Source organism: Ictalurus punctatus, chromosome 16, assembly GCF_001660625.3.
Source record: "Ictalurus punctatus breed USDA103 chromosome 16, Coco_2.0, whole genome shotgun sequence".
Taxonomy (NCBI): Eukaryota; Metazoa; Chordata; class Actinopteri; order Siluriformes; family Ictaluridae; genus Ictalurus; species Ictalurus punctatus.
In genome coordinates this window covers 19,119,742-19,141,790 of record NC_030431.2, presented here as the reverse complement: position 1 = coordinate 19,141,790, position 22,049 = coordinate 19,119,742, and the positions used below count along the sequence as shown (strand labels likewise).

At 37.8% G+C, this 22,049-nt stretch overlaps 1 protein-coding gene across 3 annotated transcripts in view; it reads right to left on the bottom strand.

Annotated features, from left to right (window-relative positions):
* Positions 1-3,588: 3,588 nt before the first annotated feature.
* The window catches only part of pam (peptidylglycine alpha-amidating monooxygenase), an 81,178-nt gene continuing 62,717 nt past the window's right edge, over positions 3,589-22,049 (bottom strand). For all 3 annotated transcript variants that reach the window (XM_017489705.3, XM_017489707.3, XM_017489706.3), the window contains 10 exons: positions 19,082-19,198; positions 18,922-18,994; positions 16,501-16,711; positions 15,921-16,124; positions 12,073-12,191; positions 8,797-8,896; positions 8,053-8,106; positions 7,075-7,365; positions 6,352-6,414; positions 3,589-4,456 (listed from right to left, as the gene is read on the bottom strand). In XM_017489705.3, coding sequence (XP_017345194.1) covers positions 4,278-4,456; positions 6,352-6,414; positions 7,075-7,365; positions 8,053-8,106; positions 8,797-8,896; positions 12,073-12,191; positions 15,921-16,124; positions 16,501-16,711; positions 18,922-18,994; positions 19,082-19,198 — 1,411 coding nt within the window. In that variant the 3' untranslated portion in view covers positions 3,589-4,277. The remainder of the gene's footprint in view (positions 4,457-6,351; positions 6,415-7,074; positions 7,366-8,052; positions 8,107-8,796; positions 8,897-12,072; positions 12,192-15,920; positions 16,125-16,500; positions 16,712-18,921; positions 18,995-19,081; positions 19,199-22,049) is intronic.

The following is a 22,049-nucleotide window of genomic DNA, read 5'->3' as shown; positions in this document are numbered from 1 at the left end:
ACTGATCAATAAAGGAGACCCGAGTGCAAAACTGCATGTGGTGATTGCAGTCCTAAGGCCATAGCAACCGTAGTCCCAGCAACCACATCAAGAATGCCCATGTGAAATTGAGCTCCAAAACCATTTCCATGGTACTTCAAGCGGTACCATCATCAGCAATCTCCAGGCTGTAGCCTCCAGTTGATGAGAGCTCCATCCAGAGGTAGGGTAAGAATATGACTGTCTTGCAGTTTTGTTCAGTTTTATTGTCACATTTTGTTTACAGTTTCTGTTACGTGTATCAAAACACTTCTGAAATAGACGCATACCACATGCATGCATGCGAATCAACTTTTTTCAGTATGCATACATATTCTGCATACTATTTTTAGTGTGTGCACTTATTTTAAGTAATATACACTTTTATGCTTCTTTACTTAAGCTACTATCACAGTAGTATTCAAAGTAGTTTTGTTTACACTGTTATACCTTAGTCTGATTCTCCGCAAGCAGCTCACAGAGCACCTGATGCTTATTGTACACTTTTCTGCCACAAACTTCAGAATCTTGCAGGTTGAACCTGATTGGCTGTTCACATTTTAATGTGTACACACGCCTATCCACCAGTTAGAGCAGCTACACAAGCTCCTTGGAAGTCAGTGGATATACAATGAATATATAGGATGTCGTGTATGGCTTCAGAAACAAACTCGTGTATATATTAAATATAGAAAAACTGTCTATTTTTGTATTTAACATGTATCCAGAGATTATAAAATAATATGACTTAACACATACTATGGATTTATGTCCTTTGTTGTGCTAACATTTGGTATTGTATAGAAACGCTCTCCCAAAAATAATAATAAAATACACTACTTTAGCACTAGTGCAAAAATACATTTCAGAATATAAAAAAGTAATAAAAGTAATAACACACTTTTATAAAAGTAATAACACATCAAGTAAGGCATAAATGATCTGTTCGCTAGCTCTTTTTGGTGAAACGTTGACATGTTGTTTTTAAACATCACCACTAGACGGCGCTGCGTCACTGGAGTAAATTCTCAAATCTGAATGACTTTTGTCCATTCTGAGAAAAACAGGGAAAATCCTTAACGTGGTTTAATGAACACCAAATCTCTCGTACACCTGGTCATAAACACTCTTCACTACCCAAAGGACAAAACGGTAATAAAAACAACATTATATAAATATACATACATACACATACATAGCCCTCCACTAATATTGGCACCCTTGGTAAATATGAGCAAAGAAGGCTGTGAAAAATTGTCTTTATTGTTTAAGCTTTTGATCTTTTCTTCAACAAATTCACAAAATATTCTGCTCTCAAAGATATCAAAGAATTGGAAACACAACACAGGTTATCAAAAATACATATTTGTTAAATATAGGTGTGCAACAATTATTGGCACATCTATGAATTCATTGAATTCATTATATTCTCACTGACATTTTAGATTTTATTTTATTTATTTATTTTACTACACATGGGTGACTAGGAACAGGAACTTGTTCAACCATGACTTTCTGTTTCACAGGGGTATAAACATGAGGTAGCACAAAGGCCAAATTCCCTCAGTCATTCATAACAATTGGTAAGACCAAGGAATATAGCTGTGATGTGCGGCAAAAGGTTGTTGAGCTTCACAAAATGGGAAGGGCTATTAGAAAATAGCACAAGCATTGCAAATGCCCATTTCCACCATCAGGGCAATAATTAAGTTCCAGTCAACTGGAAATGTTATGAATCAGTCTGGAAGAGGACGTGTGTCTGTATTGTCTCGATGCACTGTGAAGATGGTTTTTTAGTAGTCAAAAAAATCTCCAAGTATCACAGCTGGAGAACTGCAGAAATTAGTTGCGTCTTGGGGTCAGAAAGTCTCCAAAACTACAATCTGAAGTCACCTACATCACCACAAGTTGTTTGAAAGGGTTTCAAGAAAAAGTCTCTACTCTCATCCACAAACAAACTCGAGCATCTTCAGTTTGCCAGACACGACTGGAACTTCAAATGGGATCGGGTTCTGTGGTCAGATGAAACCAAAATAGAGCTTTTTGGCAATAAACACCAGAGGTGGTTTTGGCACACACAGAGAGGTAGACATATGGAAAAGTACCTCATGCCCACGGTTACATATGGTGGTGGCTCTTTAATGTTTTGGGGCTGTTTTAGTGCCAGAGGACCTGGACATCTTGTTAGGATACATGGCATCATGGGCTCTATCAAATATCAACAGATATTAAATGGAAACCTGACTGCCTCAGCCAGAAAGCTTAAAATGGGCCGTGGTTGGATCTTCCAGCAGGACAATGATCCAAAACATACATCAAAATCAACACAAGAAGGGTTTACTGACCACAAAATCAAGGTCCTGCCATGGCCATCCCAGTCCCCTGACTTGAGACCCAGAGAAAACCTGTGGGGTGAACTGAAGAGGAGAGTCCACCAGTCTGGACCTTGAAATGTGAAGGATCTGGAGAGATTCTGTATGGAGGAACGGTCTCAGATCCGTTGCCATGTATTCTCCTCACCAGGCATTATAGGAGAAGACTCAGAGCTGTTATCTTAGCAAAGGTAGGTAACACAAAGTATTGACTAAAAGGGTGCCAATAATTGTTGCGCACACATTTTTAACAAAGAGATTTAAAAAAAATTCTTTGTTAAATATAAGTGTGCAACATTTATATATATATATATATATATATATATATATATATATATATATATATATATATATATATATATATATATATTTCTACATTAAGCTAAACTATCCACTGGGAGGAATGTCAGTGTCTCTAGCTCACTGTTTTAACACAGGAAGCCACATTAAGCTGTTAATTGTAATAGATTATAATGGGGTAAATAGAGCTTCACATGGGTTTTATATTTAGTGTATTCATTCTTTTGCTAGTACACAGTAGTCAAGATCAGTGAGGTGTAAGGGGAAAAAGTGTTTCTAGGTGAGTGTTTTAATATTTATAAGTGTGTGAGAGATTTAGTGGAGGTTTTTAAAAAAAAAAAGATTTAAAGACCCGGGCTTAAAGATTTTCTATCATTGATCATAACAAAGACCACAGCATAACTGGAGCAGTTGGAGCTTTTACTGTAACACATTATTGTTTAAATTTTAAAAATTCAGCTGTTAGTTGATGGAAATGGAAAGAGAATCTGGTGCAGGCAGGTTGTGGCAACATGCCAGCAGTTAAGTGATTTCCCTGAACTTACACACCTATTAACTGAAGTGATTAACTGATCAGGTTGAATCAAATACATCATCAATCTGTGTTGGATATACAGGAACAGAGCCGGGTGATTTTTTCACCAGCCAGGAAGTGGGGAAGATTGAACAGAACATTGATTATTATTGTGCATCTGACTTCATTGTTTTTGCACAAGAATCTGAACAACTTCTAAAGGTACTTTACATCCACATTTACATTGTTTTACACGTGGACACGGTTAAATATTTTGTACGTCTCTGCTAATCACTAATTAACCGTGTAAACCAGTCTAAAATCTTTTTTTTTTCCAATTGAACAAATTACAAAATATAAAAAAAGATCACCAGAAAAGTGTGATGCTTTGCAGACACTTTATTACACAAATAACATTGTTACTGAAAATAGTAATTCTTGCAATAAAACCTCAGTATGTCACAACAAATATCAGACACATCTCACATCCTGCTTGGAAAATGTTGTAAATACAGCTTTAGATACATCTTAATAATCCTCTATTTTTTTTTTTTAATTTTCATTTAATGCGGCACGACAGAAATCAAAATACAGGTGACAATAGCAGCGCTTTGAAGAAAGTGGCACATCTGTAGTAATATAGGTGCTGCAGAAGGCGAAATACATAATCAAAAAGGCACAAATGTACAAATTAGAGATAAAACAAACATCTGGACAAGTTACCTGAAAACGTAAAGAAAAACAAAACAAAAAATAAAAACTATCAAGTTTTATCAAGATAAATTATCGGCATACGTCTGTCAAATTAAAATGAAAACAACCTCCTTCTTGTCTTCCATTAAAAATAAGCATATAGCTATATCCCTAAAACTACCAGTGTTTGCTCCTCTATGTGTTTGCTCCTCTAAAATCATAAATAAAAATGACAGTCATATTTTCTATTGAGGAAAAAAAAAGGTTTCTGCACAAATAAATTAAATATATTGGCAGCCAATGCGTATAGTTACATATAGGATTGCAGTACATTGTAAGGGTTCGAGCACAGACGGAGGGGCGGAGCCTGGGCCGGATCATTAGGACGAGGAAACGGGGGGAGGCGGAGCAGAGTATTCCTCGTTCTCCGAGTCAGTGGCGTCCTCGTCATCCTTCTCCAGGTCGCTGCCCTCCGTGCTGAGGCGGTCAAAGCCCTGCCGTGTGTAGCCTTTGTGGGTTGCAAAGAAATTGCCCAAGTTTAATGTCCCTGCAGCTTTGCCTGGGGAAACATAGAGAGAACATTAGAACTCCATGGAAATATCTAGTTAAAAGCAGCTGGAAAGTTCCGGTAAAGTCCGTAGTTACATACTGCTTCACTTAAAACAGTGGTAAGAAATGAGAAATTTTCAACTGCAGGCTTATGGGGGGGTGCGCAGAATGAGAAATCAAGCCTTTAGAGCTAAGCTATGGTTTATTGAATAAGTTAATATTTTCAAATCTGAAAAAATATTTAATAGAATCTGGAAACATGCTTTATAAAGCTCCAAGACGAATTTCAACCAAGTACCAATTTCAATTATAAAGCAGCAGCAGCAGGGTAAGACAGGAGGGTGGGACACACACACACACGCACGCACACACACGCACACACACGCACACACACGCACACACACGCACACACACGCACACACACGCGCACGCACACACACACTTTGAGAACCACTGAAATACAGTCAGGCCCATAATTATTGGCACCTTTGGTAAAGATAGGTCAAATTGAAACTTTAATTGAAGTAAGTGTATTGTAAGAAAACAAATATTATTTTAACAAATGTGCCACAATTCTGGCGCTGACTAGTAAATGTTATCTAGTGTATCTAGAAAAATTATAAAAAATTATACTAGGGTTAAATAAATATTCCAACCTTTTTCATGTCCCACACAGAAGCAAATAAGCTTGTTACAGTACATAGTGTGAACAGCTGAGAACATGCACTTTCACCCATATTTTAACGAACACACCCCCAACCCCAATGTTAAAACTAATATGTGCTAATAACGAGGTTAAGTGCAGTGTTGTCTCGATCAAAAACATATTATAATCCAATTTTTCCAACGTTGTAAGATATAGCACTGCAATTCAAAAGAGGAGCATTTCTAACGTTCGGTACGTCTTTCTACTGTAGTAACAGCTGCACTGCTACAACATCGACAGTGAAGTTACGGGAAGCTTACTACTTAGAAATGCTGTACTAATCCTGCATTCGCCACGGACATACACACTCTTTCTTCATTTAAACCCCTGACTGTGTGCGGTTTCCTGAGGCAATGCTGTGTGAAGTTGTTTACAGACTTGCTGCACAATGCATACTGATTTAGCTTCAGCTTATATCGGTTCCTATACTTTCATATGCATATACACAATTTACAAGATCTTTCTGTCATGAAAGTCTTTATGCACTGCAATAAGAGGTCATTCAGGCAGGAATAAAACTGTGCTCATACCTGAACATGTGCCTGTAATGGCCCTTCACTTTATTTAAGCTGAAGCCAGTAACCATCTGTTCATTTCAACGTTCAATCTGATATGAAAGTCATTTGTGGAAGATACCCTACCAATTTAAAAAAAGTGACAGCTCACAAAGTGTTATGAATTACATTTACTGGATCTCTCAGTACCATCTTAAAAGTGCTTTAGGGCTTTTCCACTTCAGATCCATACCATCTGCAGTACATTTGTAAGGGCTGGGCCCTTTCCAATTAATGCCTAGTGCTTAGTCACAGAGAGTCTTTAATGTCTCTGCATTGCTGCAGACTCATCGGCACAGACCGTCTTAATGAAAACGAAATGAGCATAAATGATTTTGCTCATGACGTGTACCCACAAAAGCAATTTTCTTCAAGGGACTGTTGCACTCTCATACGTGCCCTTAATTCAAAAATCTAAGAGAAAGTAGACTTTGGTACGTGTTAGAAAGCTTCCATTCACTCGACCTATACATTTACAGGTTTAACTTTGCTTGAAGAACATGACATTAGTCTTAAGGTAAGCACTCTTTCCTGTATATCTAGTGACTACGGTTGATCCAGCTCTGACACGTAGCGGCAGTCTACTGATCAACTGTGTGTTTGTATGCTGTGTTGTGTGTTGTATTTATGGCATACTCCACCCACCTCTGAGTTTACCCAAGATTCCTCCTGATGATCCTGATGGTTCCAGCTTCACCTCATGGCCATCTTAAAAAGTAGGGGGGAAATGAGATCCATTAAAATCAGATCTAATAAGGCATACAGACACCGACTCACCGACAGAGAGCATTTTAACTACAAGACTAAATCTCAAACTAGACCACTCCACCCTGAGGCTCTTATGTGACAGTGATGTAGTACTCTGAGTTTTGAAATAATTGCATCCTTTAACATTAATAAATGTTAAAACAGCACCACTAAAGTTTACTGCCATTTCTTAAACAAGGATCCCATTCAGAACTCGGACTGGACTTGATTTGAGTAGATGCTTCGAGACCTTGTGAAACACTAAAAATTGGGTTACATCAGCTTTCCTCTGCTTGGCCCAACCGTTTTAAATCCTCACATTTTGTAATTACCCAAAAATCAAGTAACTGAGTACTTGAGACAATCAAAGTAGTCACTTGTAGCCTAAATTAATCATTTTGTTCTGAACAATCTCATAATCAGGCAGACTATGATATAAAACTGACTTCAATAGACAGACATTAAAGTGAAGCGCAACCATTTAATAGAGCTGAAATTAGTATTAATTAAATGCAAAAGGCATTGTAACCAACAGACGAAACAGCATGATCACACAAAGTTCAAGGATTCCTTGTTGCCTTTTAAAGCTATGGCTAAAAATCCTCTCTGTGAAGTAGTTACCTCCATACATCCTGCCCTTCTTCCAGCGGATGAAGACGCCGATGGTGATGACCAGCACCAGAGGAAGAAGCAGGAGCAGAGTGGTGAGGACTGCAGGAGACAGACCCTGATTTGTATCACTCTTCTTCTCATTCTCCTTTTCTTTCACCATCTCCTCCGGAGCTTTGGCCTGTTGAGCTGGCGCTGCCTCCTTCTCTTTAGTCGTGGTTAGTTTCTGTACGGCTGCTTCAGGGGTGTGGACCATCTGCTTGTGGATCGGCTTCAATTTGGCCTGGACGAACGTCTCGGATTCTAAAGAAAACCATTCAAAATAAGACTGTTTTCAACACGAATGTTTACTTTGCTCTATATTAAGATAAATTTGTACTTGTGTCATTAAAACAATGTTTAATCAAAACTGAGTGGCTTTTGATATGAAATGAGAGTTTCGTAGATAAGCAAGTTGGTAATTAAACCTTAAAACCGGAGCTCTTTTCCTTTCTCATGCAAGTAGAATGTTAGAAAATGTCAATCTCAAACAATGAGATTAATAAAGGAGATTGTTAAAAAGGTACCAACCTCAGTGGCTGTCTATTAAACCTAATTACAGAGCAGTACAATTTCTTACTTGATTCCAGGGAAAAGGTTGCTTTAATCATGTAACTGTTAACCTAGGCTTGTGTAACCATTAGGCAAATATCTGCTCTCTGCTTAGCGTAAATGTTAGAGTTCATCTAAGGCCTCATAAAAGGAGGGTGCAATTTCTGTTTTCGCAACAGCCCTCGAGAGCGTGGCATTTTCTCTACTTGCTTGGACAGGTAGAGTTTGACGGCCTAAAATGTCAGCTGACACAACAAATTTTGCTTGCTCATTTACCCATGACCTGAAAGACCCAAAAGTCAAAATAGAAACCGAAACAACAATAAGGTAGCAAATATGATAAATAGTGCATCACGGTCAGACATTTAGACAAACATATAAACAAAACAGAACACGTACCTTCAATTTCCTGCACCTCGATTCCTCCCTTTTTAACAGAACGGTGCTCTGCTTCTGAAAGGAGGAAAGGAGAAGGCGGCTCATTTTCTTTGTAGTTAACTGTCCTTTGTATCTGACATTTAATAGCTGCCCATTAAGCTACCTTCTATCAAGAGCGCTATTAAAAAGCTGAATCTGTGAAGGTCTGATGGGTTTTTCGCCTTGAATAATGTTTTAAAAAAACAACAACATGATCCTGGCTATGAGTCATCTCAGGGCTGTATTCAGAATCTTATGAATGTGCAGCCATGTCCTTGCTACATCATTATACAAAAGGAAAGGGACAGATGATTGACACGTGAGGGTGAAAAACACCACTGATCTCAACAGGGCATCTTGACATCGGGTTGTGAAGTACAGCATAAATTATGAAGCATAATGCATTTCCTTAGACAACAAGCAGAATCTGTAATGTTTATACATCAGTCAAAATCACACACTAGACGTGAGCCATGCTGCTCACTGAGGCCAGACTTCATACGTGAGTCAAGTGCTTAGAATTTTAGAGACCTTTTCGAAAAAGTAGGTGGATTAAAAAAAATAAAAAAGTCATTTCCATTTAATGAGGCAGTTAGATTAATCAAGATCTTTTCAAACTGTCACTCCTCTGCATTTTAAGGCTTTTAAGCGCAAGTACATTTAGATGATTTGGACAACGATTACGATTTATGATAGAATTAATACAGAGAGAAATTCTCAACTTACTTTCCGATGGGACAAACTTTATAACCGAGTCTGAGGCGGCATCCCCAACAAAGACACTTCCATCTTTCACAACAACAATGTCGTGAGGCATTTTGAATTTCTAAACCAAATAAAAACACACACACAAGATAGTAATTATCACGATATACCACGGATGTCTTGAGTTCTCGCGTTGACAGTGCTTAAATATGAGTACTTAGAAGGTATTGATGACATTTCTAATAGCAGCTCTGACAGTAGTTCTGCCTGCAAGGCGAATCACAGGTTTACATTAATGCACTCGTTCGAATATGTTATTGCTTCTATAGTAACAACTTGGGGACTTGTATGGTAGATGCACCACAAAGATTTTTCAAAATATATGTAATTGTTGATATGGTGAAGTTTTCTGTGAGGAGATGATTATAGAACTGTTTTGTTTTTTTTCTCTGTAATATAACTACAATCCTAACCTAACCTGCTATAAACATGCTATAACCTGCTATAAAGAGAAAGGAATTTGTTTCTCGCATGTTCAACATTACCTATAAATGGATAAAAAGTATGTATAAGTTCTTATACTTATGTATAAGTATATTTAAACAATTTGTTAGCAGTGGCAACTTGCTGAGGTATAAGAGCAATAAAACATTTTGGGATGAGCCGCTGAAAGTTCAGAGCAGTAAAGGCACTCTGTTGTGGACTATTTTCCTATAACAGCCTGTCAGGATTTATTTCTTACTTAATATTTATGGATTAACCTCTGGAGAAAGGCAAGGATTTCTCCATTCATGCATAATGTTTGGTTCATATTTTAATATGTAGTACATATTAAAGGTTTTAGTACAATATAGGATTTCGTACTAAACCTTCCAACAGAAGTGAAAGAAATAACAACAACAACGCATTTATACATTTACATCACTACCTTTCATAACTAAATGTATTGTAAGTTCAAATTTGCTGGCAGCCTGAGATCAGTCGGCGCTGCAGCAAACTCAGTGTGGTTAAGCTAATACCTTAAATACAATTCAGTTCAAGTTTCTTAATTTGACATCCGCAGCCACACACAATCCATTTCTCTATTCTAATGTAATATACACCTGAAGTGCTTGCTCCGTGTGCACTTCAAAGTGTTTGTTTGGCCAAAATGGGACAATCTTTAGCAACAGCAATCTGAAGAAGATTGGAAAATGGATTCACTTCAGACAAAACAATCAACCAAGAATAATAGCTTTCAGACTAATCAATGTGTGTTCATGGGAAACGCTGTGCATGATCATTTCACAGAATGTGCATGCCTGTATATCTGCACATACATCACACTCTGCTGCAGAGTTCATATACTGGCCTCATGAATAAAAGTTCAGCCACTCTCTAAGCAAATGTTAAATATGAGAAAATCTAATGACCTACAAGCTGCTTTCACATTAGGTGTTTTCTTCTCCCCAGCACATGCTTTACATGTAATCCTACTTGAAGCACCACGAGCTAAATGGAAACCAGCTGCTTTTAAAAATACTCTTTTAGTTTCAGTGAAGTGCTATCAAAGTTGAAAGAATTCAATAATGACTGAAGTCAAGTTGTGGTGTAGGTAGGCACCTTTTCCCAGGGATTTCAGGTCAGCGTAACAGCTAATGCATCATCGCGTAGGCGTGGCCTATTTTGAGAATTTGCATAGGTCAACGATCATGCGTAGTTTGGGAAGAAAAGCAATTTGCTGCAGATCTTTCCATGATCACAGGGGTTTGACATTCATTTTGCTATAACTTCAGATACCTGTCCATGATCACAGGGGTCTCGTGCCAAATACCCTTTTACATTAACTCTACTATAACTTCATATACCTGTCTGTGATCACAGGGGTCTCGTGCCAAATACCCTTTTACATTAACTCTGCTATATCTTGAAAAATACTATTGTCATGAAATGCTTGTTTCAGTTAAATAAGCTCAAAGTCTTACTGACTTTACATCAATTCTATTACGTGTCCTATCATGCAAGTCTTTTTAACCTCAGTATTGTTTCCTCTGCTGTTGCAAACTCAAAAACAAACTCATAATTATCCATGTTTTCAAACTCAACTTTACTTACACACAAAGAGCAAAGTTGACAGTTTGAAGAACTAGTTAATTTAGCATTTACAGGATTTAAAAACAAAAACAACCCCCCCCCCCCCCCCCCCCCTAATCATAATAGTGACCAATATGATTGTTTTGTCCTTCATCTTACATCGCTGATCTTGGGAATGTCCGAATCAAAAAAAGTATTCTGCGCATGTTCGGTGACCTGTTTTTGTAAAGGGGCGTCTTTGCCACACCTCCAGAAACGCCCATTTTACGTTGCGGTACTGAAACCCCTGGAATTTAGTGAATGCCTTGTGGTGTATAGTGAGTGTGAGAAAAACAAACATAGAGGACAAGACACTAGTGAAAAACTTAATCATGTCAGTGAGTGGATGAGAGGGGATTTACAACATATTGAATTGAAAATTTATCAGTGCCACTATCCCAACACTGAAATATAATAAAAAAATTTTTGGGACATTCATGAGCATGTGATGTGACGTCGCACTTTAACTGTGGCTGTATAGAGTCAAGTCACACAAGCAGCTCCTCTTCTGTTCATTTTCTGCCCTTTCAAAGCTACAAATTGCAAAGGCAATCAACATCTTCATTGAAATGAGTTAAACAAATCTTTCTTTTATCGTTATTACTACTACTAAAAAATCGAAACTAGATAGCAAGCTAGACTAGTTACTTAGCTGACAGGACTGGTAAGAGTGTTATGGTTAAAGTGTGTGTGACTTCAGCACATAAACATTTTGGCTAGAACTTTTTGCTGGGGAAAAAAAAAAAAAGGGAAAACATCCTTATCATCAGTGCTTGAAAAAGGTTTAAATCGATTTTCCAGTAGAGAGAGGAATGAGACAAGCATTACTTTCATCTGATGTAATACTTTCTCACAGTTAAAATACTGTAAGGACCAGAATGTAAAATATTGTGAAAGGCATCACCATAATCCCAACATGTCATGTCTTTCAGAGTGGTAACAATATCAAAGCAAAGCTGTCATGCAGGCTTATATATTACATTTGCCCAAAAGTCAATGATCACACCATCAAATGCAAAAGAAGACAGAAAATACACTATGCTTTGTATTAGGATAAGTATCTCTTATGTTAGGTGGAGTAGCAGTCATGTCTGTGAACCACTGTGTGTGTGTGTGTGTGTGTGTGTGTGTGTGTGTGTGTGTGTGTGTGTGTGTGTGTGTGTGTGTGTGTGTGTGTGAGAGCACCTGTGTGTCTGGCGCAAACATATCCAGGATCTCCTTGGTTGAATAATTGAGCACGAAGCCTCGGAGTGGAGCAGACTGGCCGTATGCTGATTCTCCATTCACCACGTAGATTAAACCACCTGAAACAGCACATTAGCATGAGAGACACGCCGTCTGAGAAACAGACCCCATAAATATTGATCCAGCTTGGTCGTTAAACATCAAAGGAGCTGCCAAAGACACTGGATGATCAAATCAACTATGCATATTAAAACAAGGGTGCCAGTCGTGTGGAACTGATGCACCAACGAGTAGTCACACAGGGTTTTTTTTTTTTTATGGTACTCAAATGCATTGCAGTTTGAATTTAATTTCAATATATTGCTTAAAATCATCTTTTGATTTTTTTTCCACTGAGGTCATGAGGGAAAAGGTGTGTCCTTATGTGTGCCTTGTGCATTATTCTCTCTTTTTATGTAATGCCTAAGCTGCACTATAGAAGAATTGGCTGATTTCGAGGCTGAGCCGCTCCTCCCGGAGATCACAAAAGGTGTCCTGATTTTAAACTTAAACCATGATCTTCCTAGATGATCCTGTGGTGTGGGGGTTATGTAAAATCCACCATCTACCCTTCTGATTTACGCACAATTCCAGTACTGAATAAACATGTTCAATATTTAAGCCTTAACATCCTGTATTAACCCTATTTTACACCAAAACCCGAATGTGGCTGTTTGCCAGCATTCAGCCACAGTGACATCTGATGTGATTTCCCAGACTGCCACACAAATCCCTTTAGTATTAGATCAACTACGAAAGCCAATACATTGAGGTCATTATGTGGCTTTTTCATTTTCACCAAGAAACAAATCAAATATTCTGCTAATGGAATCCTTTATTCATTAATTGGTGTCACCCTTTTGTTCTCCCTCCTTGCCTTAAAAACACACACACACACACACACACACACACACACACACACACACACACACACACACACACACACACAACACTGAATACTGTACATCCTTTCAACATTTATCACAATTTTGAATTCAGTGAATGAGAGTGGGTGTGTATAAATGCTTGTGTGTGTAGGAGAAGCAGACTGTGTGGTAAAGGAAGAAGTACTTACACGTTCAATTTCAACTACAATTAGATTTCTCTTAAATAAATAAATAAATAAATAAATAAAAACTAGAGAAAACTTTTTGTGTCAATATTTTATGAGAATTGATTCTCAAAAAGGAAAAGGTCAGGTTAGTTTTGGACCAATACCAACACCTACACCATACAATCCTAACTCTTTTTTTTCCGCTGGCTAAGCTTTGGTTCATAAGTAATGTATTAACAATAGAAATAGGGTCCATATATAGGGGGTACAGTATCTTTATTTTATTATTTTTTTATTATTTATGCTTAGGGAGTTCGGTTGGCTGATGGTATTTTTTTTTCTTCATTTGACAAGGTTTTATTTTCCAGCTTGTTTTACGCATACAGATCACCCTGAAGCCCCTGCCATTAATCTTAGTTTAAACCTTAAATATGATTTCCTTCAACTTGACACGGGAAAGAAAAGTAAATAAATAATATAATTCCAGGCAGGTTTTGTGTTTCATCTGAGTCGGTTGTGTTTTATTCATAGCCTCATATTGTTTTCTCTGAACCCTTTTGAGGTCGGAACAATATGCTCTGTTATGCGATGGGTTTAAAGTGGCAGTGATTTATTCTTTGTAATTCAGTGGCTTTAAAATTTAAATAATCCACTTTTTGTGAGCAAAACACAACTGCCTGGTCAAAGTGCAACCATTTTTCATCCCGTGTCTGTGGTATTTACAGAGATGCACTGATAGTTTGTTCATTTCCATTACCAATATTAGAGAGCTCAGTATCATCCTTGTCCATGAATACTCTTTCAATACGGACATTTCTTCACTTAATTAAATAATCTTTATAACGTGTAATAAGGCTCCTTTGCCGTTTTCTTTCTTGTAACATTTTGCTTTATTATTAAGTACCTATCTAGATCACAGTAAAATGGCAACTCATAGTGCATACTGTATATAAGAAGACATGTGAAAAAATAAGTACACCCCGTGGAAATGGTTTATTTTTGGACAAGCAAACATTTGATCCTCTTTGAAACAGTGCCTATTAATAATGCTGTTATACTTGAACAAAACCACAAGGAAAATGAGCTTTTCCCATCATTTATTCAATAGAAATATCAATAGATGTGATACTCTTCTGTGGAAAAAGTAAATACACCCTTTGCCTCAGAAGCTAGTATTACCCCCTTTAGCAGAAAAAACTTACTGCAGTCGTTTTGCATAATTGTCCACCAGGCTTGCTGGAATATTTGATCACTCTTCCATACAATAAGATGTTTGTGGGTTTCCTTGATTCGTCTGTCCAGACCACATTATTCCAAAAGGCCTATATGCTCATTGGCAAAATGTATTCTTGCTCTAATGTTCTTTTTAGACAGCAATGGCTTTTTCCTGGCATAGCTCCCATGTCAAATTTGTGCAGTCTCTTTCTGAATTTAGAAGCATGCACTTTGATATCAATAGTTGCAAGACTTACTAGCAGAACCGATGATGAAATTTTGGGGTTCTTGGAGACTTCTTTTTTTTTGTTCATTTAAATTGTGAAAACTACTACAAAATGGCATTTTTTGGTGTCAACTGATAGACTGTATCACCTTTAGTAATAGACACTGTAAAAGAAATGTATAATTAAAAAAAAAATACAATTTATTACTTATTATTTCACATGACTGTATGTGAGAGCCAAACATCATCTTTCATTGCTGTTCAAAAACACATTTTAATCAATAAAGGCAATAAAAAAAGTAATAGAAAAAAATGATCTTATCTGATCAGTCTTTCTGTAAACACATAAAATTTGCAGAAATCATAACTAGTTCCATAACACTACACTTACTGCTTATTAATAAAATAAGTCAGTGCACACAGAACAATGTTTCTGGATCTGCTGGCAAGACTGAAATACTCAGTATGATATCTCTAAGTGCTAACCTTAAGAGTAAGCTTATATCATTTTGTCACTTCAATTAAATTAGCTAAGCTAGTCAGCTACCCAGCTAACAATAGATTAATTAAAACCAATAGCTAAATTTGATAGCATGCTAGGAAAGATTAAGTAGTAAATCTATTTCAAGAAACCTTCTTATTACTTCGCTCTCACTTCAAATTATGCAAATTTAACCCATGCCCCTTGGTGGTATTAATTTAAACATGCAGGAGTACCTTTCAGGAGTCTTAGTAAAATCACACAGTCAAATGGAACCATTTACATAGACACCGCCTTGTTTGTTAGTTTCTTTTTTGTTTTTTATGTAGAAATGCCCAAAACTGCATACTCTTTACGGCAAACCCACAAAATGAACAAGACCAACAATTCTGCACATGTGAAAGATACAACCCTATTTGGACCATGTTAATAAATCAGTTTCCAATTTCTTGTGTAGGTGTGACGTCTGAACACGTTTTATACACACAAATGTGTAGTAACTAAGGGTCTAGGTAAATGTATAATTAAACCGTTTTGCTTAAGTACCCCCGTTCACCCCTTAACACTGGGCAAAATCAGGATGTCCATCAGTGAACCTCAAATCGGTCATGTGTAAAAATATGTCAGTGGATCAGGAGGGACAACAGGGTAAGCCAATTACAGACCAATACTGATACTCTGTATAAAATCAGTGCATCCCTGTTTATTTATAGTAGATGTTTCAGACCAGGCACTGGTTTCATTCCATCACAAGAACTCATCATAAAGACCACACCAGCTTCCTACAGCACAGTGTCCTGAATGTAAGTGGATGCAATAAATATCGTGATTACCTTGTGCAGGTGAGTAGGAGACGGCGAACACCTCGCCTCCAAACTCATCTTTCTTGATCTCCTTCACAAACTCGCCCGTGTCGGCCATGAAGCACTGCACACGCCCGTTCTCCCGGTCAGCCACCAGCAGCTCGCGCTTATCCGCCGCGAAGGCCAGGCTGTGGGGGATCTGGAAAGGCACACGCTTCCGTCGATCCAAAGAACCTGCATTAACATACACAAGAACAACAAAGAATATCGTTATCTATAACAAGCAAGACATGCTCTACTGAAAAGCTGCAACTAATAATGTGTAATACTGTAATATCACACTACCTACTGTATATCAACTTTCAAATCACTATAAACAGATGCAAAAACAAATACAGTCAGGTCCAGACAAGCCTCCTAATTTAAGAGAGAAGTTAGTTTTTGTGTATACATTTATTTTCACATATCTAATATCACACCCTTTTGCATCACATAAACAGCACATAATGTGCTTTATGCTCTCCTTTATGCTCTCCTCTAAAGGGGAGTGTAACAACTCCCGTGAGGTATGTACATAATAACAGCAGTGTTTGAGTGGTAGGGTGTGTACCTGCTCCCCAGTGGGACAGATATTTGCCCTCTGGTGAGAATGTGAGGATCCTGGTATTGCAGTAGCCGTCAGACACGTAGATGTTGCCATTGTCTGGGTCCACGGCGACATCAGTAGGCTGGCAGAAATGGTTCTTGTCAGAGCCTGGCACAAAAGCCTCTCCCAGAACCAGCAGCGGCTTCTCTTTACCATCGCTGCTAATTTTCAGCACCTACAGGCAGCAGGAAATCATAACAATAGATTGCTTATCAACCTCAAGCATTGTAATGCAAAACTCATGCACTGTGAAATAGACAGAGCTAAAATGAGTCATCTTTTCAGAGCTCACCTGATTAAAATCAGCTGGCATTAAAGTTTCTACAGAACAACCACATTCATAAATATGATTCCAATCTTAATAATCACAAAACATACTGCAGAGCACAAGTGCGAGCATCACGTTCTGGCAAAAATATTATATTAATATACACCAAAATTTGAAATGATCGAGCATATAGTCCATATGAATTCTTTTTTTTTTTTGTGCCAGCTACACAACAGCGCTTCATTTTTAAAGAATCTTACAAAAAAACTTACTGTATTGTCCACTATAATAAATTAATTCAAGAATAAGAACAAAAGGCTGAAAGGAAAAATATACTTTATACAGATACTTAGCTACCAGGTTACTGGAGGTGACAATATTAGTAAGGTGTTTTAAAGGAACCCATGAGATTTGTGATAGTCTCAGAAAAGCATATTGAGACAGAAGTGATCACAGACATATTGCCAAGGCCTAGTGCTTGATGTATTTACCAACTAATCAACTTCCAAAACCATGAGTTTTGGAAGTTGATTAGTTGGTAAATACATCGCATTAATTATAAAATACTTTTATTAACCTATAAAGCACTAAATGGTCTCGCGCCACAATATCTAAGCGACCTTTTGGTTTTATATGATCCGCCACGCCTACTTAGATCAAAAGATGCAGGCTATCTGACGGTACCTCGAATAGTGAAGGCTACAGCAGGGGGAAGAGCTTTCTCTTATAGAGCCCCACAGTTATGGAACAGTCTTCCTATTAGTGTTCGGGACTCAGACACAGTCTCAGTGTTTAAGTCTAAGCTTAAAACGTATTTGTTTACTCAAGCCTACCCTGACTAGATTCTGTTCTACTACTTCGCAGTCATAATTATCTTTTTTCTCCCTCTCTCCTTTCGCCGAGCCCCACACGAATTTATGGAGATACTAGAGATCCAGATCCTCTCTGCGTCTGGATGGAGCTCAAATCTTCTTTAATTCCAGACTGCTGGGACTACGGCTGCTCCTAAGGCCATACAGACTTCATATAAATCCATAATGAACTTTTTCACAATATCTGTTGTTACCCAGATGAGGATGGGTTCCCTTCTGAGTCGGGTTCCTCTCAAGGTTTCTTCCTCTTAAAACATCTTAGGGAGTTTTTCCTCGCCACCGTCGCCACTCAGTGGCTTGCTCAGTTGGGATAAATTCGCACCTTTAATATCTGTATACCATGTTGATATTTCTGTAAAGCTGCTTTGAGACAATGTCTATTGTAAAAAGCGCTATACAAATAAAATTGAATTGAATTGAATTGAATGAGGAAGAAACTGGGGGAAACAGGATTTACTACCAAGATAGATATAAGCTGTAACACTCATGAAACCCCAGATAATGCACATCAATTTGTCCTATATTACCATGTTATTTTAAGATTTTGACTCATATTGAGAAGGGTCCATAGTGAGGAGTTAGTACTGAAATTATACTGACTGGAATTAAGACATACAGATATACGTGCTACAAGTGATACGAGTGATGTGCTGTTTGCGGGATTGGGCTTGCCAAAAATGAGACAATGTCAAAGTTATGCACAATTCTGATCTCGAACTTACAGTAAGTCTGTTTTTCTTATGCAATACTGACTCAACTGAGGAGCTGTATTAAGTCTGACAACTTGCCAGTGAAGTTTTTATTTGAATTTTTCTCATTTGCATAACATCATATTAGCATTATAATCTATATTTTTGTCTCTTGCATTTATTCTACATCATATTGCATGCCATTCATGCAAAAAAGCATTTCTCTATCACACTTCTCTCATTTTTACATACAAGTTTAAAGCTTGTTAAAGATTTATAGATGGTGTAAATTCTCTGCTAAGTTAAAAACAAAAACAACACATAGAAACCTGATAAAAGCCTGATTCATAATTTAGCTAAAACTACTAATGTCTGCTTAATTTGTGACAATATAAAATAATAACCAATATTATTAATTAGCAGAATTTTAGCTCCTTAAAATCAATATTAATGACAAACATTTAATATAATGTAGATCCAAGGCCAATTAATTTTGAGCTGAATATAGACGAATCACGATATCAACACTATAACAAGCTAGTTTGAAGACCCTTACCTGATGAAGCGCTACATCCGTCACCCAATAATTATTGTCCTTATCAGTTGTGATACCATGTGGCATGTAAAACCTGTTCAAAACCAGATAAACTCGTCAGCAACAGCAATATAACCAAACATAAAATAAACCAAGCAATAAATGGCACATCAGCACTTACATGTTTCTCCCTGAGGCCTTGAGCACATTGCCTTTGACTGGATCCACCACCAAGATGGTGGACTGTTGAATGGGGCCGAGGGAGTTCTGCTGGTAAATCGCATCATTGTCAAACGAGCTGCCAAAGAAAAACAGTCCATCAGTGCTTCTATAGAAACCATCCCATAATGTGTGAATATAAAAAAGACATGAGTAAGACAAAATCTTAGCAACACAGAAAGCAAGCAGGATTTGAAAAGAGACAAGGAAACCATCCCAGCTTTAAGGCCAATAAGAAAAGAAAGCTTTAATTTGACTGGTGCAAATTAAACAGGAATAAGTCTGACAGTAAAGAGAGCCTACAGGAACTGTAATAACGATCTCATCCCTATCTTCACGCATACAGAGTACATGCTTGATCCATCACAATCTCTGGCTGTACCCTCCCTGCGGACTTTCTAATGTAACCTGTTATGCATAACAAACATTCCTGCCAAGCAACTCAGCCAGGAACAGACACGCCATCACTTCTTTATCTAACTGCCTTGCATAGACAACAAAAGCATTCTCCGTTCTGTATTTCTGCAGGGAATCCTCCATGCCTGCTCTTCCCTGGTGATAAATTTCAGCCCAAGTCTGAAACAAGATGTGGAGCAGCTCAGGGCAGAGGATGAATGGATTTAACAGCGCTGCCCTTCCCCACCTCAAGACCCAGCTCATTAATTCTACTCTCTGCATTTCTCTCCGTCTTTCAGTCTCCTTCCATTTTCCAATCATTTCCACCCGCACAACCTCTCCATCTCTCTCAGATGGTTAACAGGAAGCCAGCAGGGTCGTCCCAGGAGCACAGAGGCCAAGGCAGCTCAGACTGTGCAACACTTCTGCATGTCTGCTACCAAAATGGCTCCTTATCCCTTATCCACAGGCTACGCAGTACTGCTCTGTGGAAATGATCTGGGGTGGATAAGCGGAGTAATTAATGGTCTCTCCTCGTTCACCCTGCTAGCAGTGGTCAGCATTCACCCAATACTGTTCTAGAGCAAATGTGCACCTTTATGAGTGTGTAGAATTAGGAAATGAAATGGACAACCGAAGTTTACAGTGGATATACCTCTAATCGTACCTTTTGTCCAAAGGCGAACCAGTTACATAATAATGTAAAGCTCAATTTGATGGTTTCCAAATGTTCAATTGTGTTGAACCTAAGCTCAGTTAAATTAGGACATATTTATTGGCAATCTTTTTATTTCATTTCATAAAATAAACTATACTATATAATATATTATATATATATATATATATATATATATATATATATATATATATATATATATATATATATATATATTAAAAAATACATGAACAGTTTGCACATCAAAATGTCACGAAATGTTTTGCAGAAAAACACACTATTTAAGCGATTTAAGAACACTTTGTGTAAAAATATATAAAACTTTTCAGTGTCCAAGCCAGGTTCAAAAAGAATAAAAAAAAGAACAGTGTTTAGGTTAAGTTGCTGTTAATTTCTGTCCTGCAGACTGATTTTCAAGATCACTGCTTTCATATCAGTCGTTTTAACACATTAGGGATGATCTCACTGTCAAGCATTTAATTACTAACAAAAGCAATGGCCTATACACCAGCACTGACCGTCTTCAGTGAATGTTATGATCACGAAAGGACTTTGATTTGCTATGTTTAAGTGTCATCTGATACCATTAAGTACCATTAGGATACTGATCACATCACATAAACCACAAACCTTCTTATTTTCAGTCCTCTCATGCAATTGGAAAATATGAAGAAGCACTCGATGCAGACATGCCCAGTTAAACAATGAGAAGATTATGAGTGGGTATCATCCTCCATTCATCACTCGCTCCACTCGCAACTCTGTTTACGCTAATGCCAAGCGATACCAGCGGAGCTTTGTGGATTAGCCAGTCAGACGTGACTAGAGCTGTCGTTGGACTAATGACACCTTAGTCAGGGAGGCAGTCCTTGAGCAGCTTTAATGACTTCAGGAACAAAACAACACCTCTGATTGTCCCTCACACATTGCAAATGGCCTTTGAGTGAATAGAGTCACAAAGACACAATACACAGTAGGCAGTAATGAATTCATCACAACCCCGCACAGGGCAGAGTGTTGTGATTTTCTTTTCTTTTTTTTTTTTTATTGATTTGAGAATGCAGGGCAAAATCCTCCAATCCATCTGTGGATTTAAATGTAAAAGATGGCTATGTACTTATTTTCAAGCTGGACATCTGGAAAGTTTGAATATCTGAGGATTTAGGATATGCAACCTAAAGCAGGTCATCTTGGTGTAGAGACATAAATGGCCTTCATCTAGACAACCAAACAATATATGGCTCAATCATAAAGTTCAGGAAAATAAAGGGAAGTGTACACCAGTGTTTCCCAAGCCCAGTCCCTGAATGTCACACTGCACAATTTAATGTTCACTATAGCACACATGATCTGATTGGTACTGATTACTGATGTTTTAAACCATGTGTTTTTGGAACAGAAAACATCAAACTGTCTAACCCCGGGTGCACACTGTGCCATTTTTAATAGTGCTTTGCGACTGTTGCTTGTCAGACTGTATGAACATGATCCCCGCTGTAAGCCGTGTCACACTGTAGGATCTCAGTTGTCATTAATGTCAGACTGTACGACAGTCAAGACGTAAGACGACTCGTATGGAATAGGAGAAGCCACACTACAGGACTGTGCCTCAAAACTTCCAACACTGCCAGAATTTAATCAGAGGAAAAATTTGATCGCAAGGCCATTGCTGGGAACACGACAAACAAGCGATCAAAGACTACAGATTTTGGCCTAGGATTATAGGAAACTTTTAGGATTCTCAAAATTTGTCTCAGACGACCAAATCGTGGCCAAAATTGTATGGTGTGAACCCGGTTTAAGGGAGAAACCAGATTTCGGAAACACAACTATAAGCAATTTGTTACAATTCTGCATT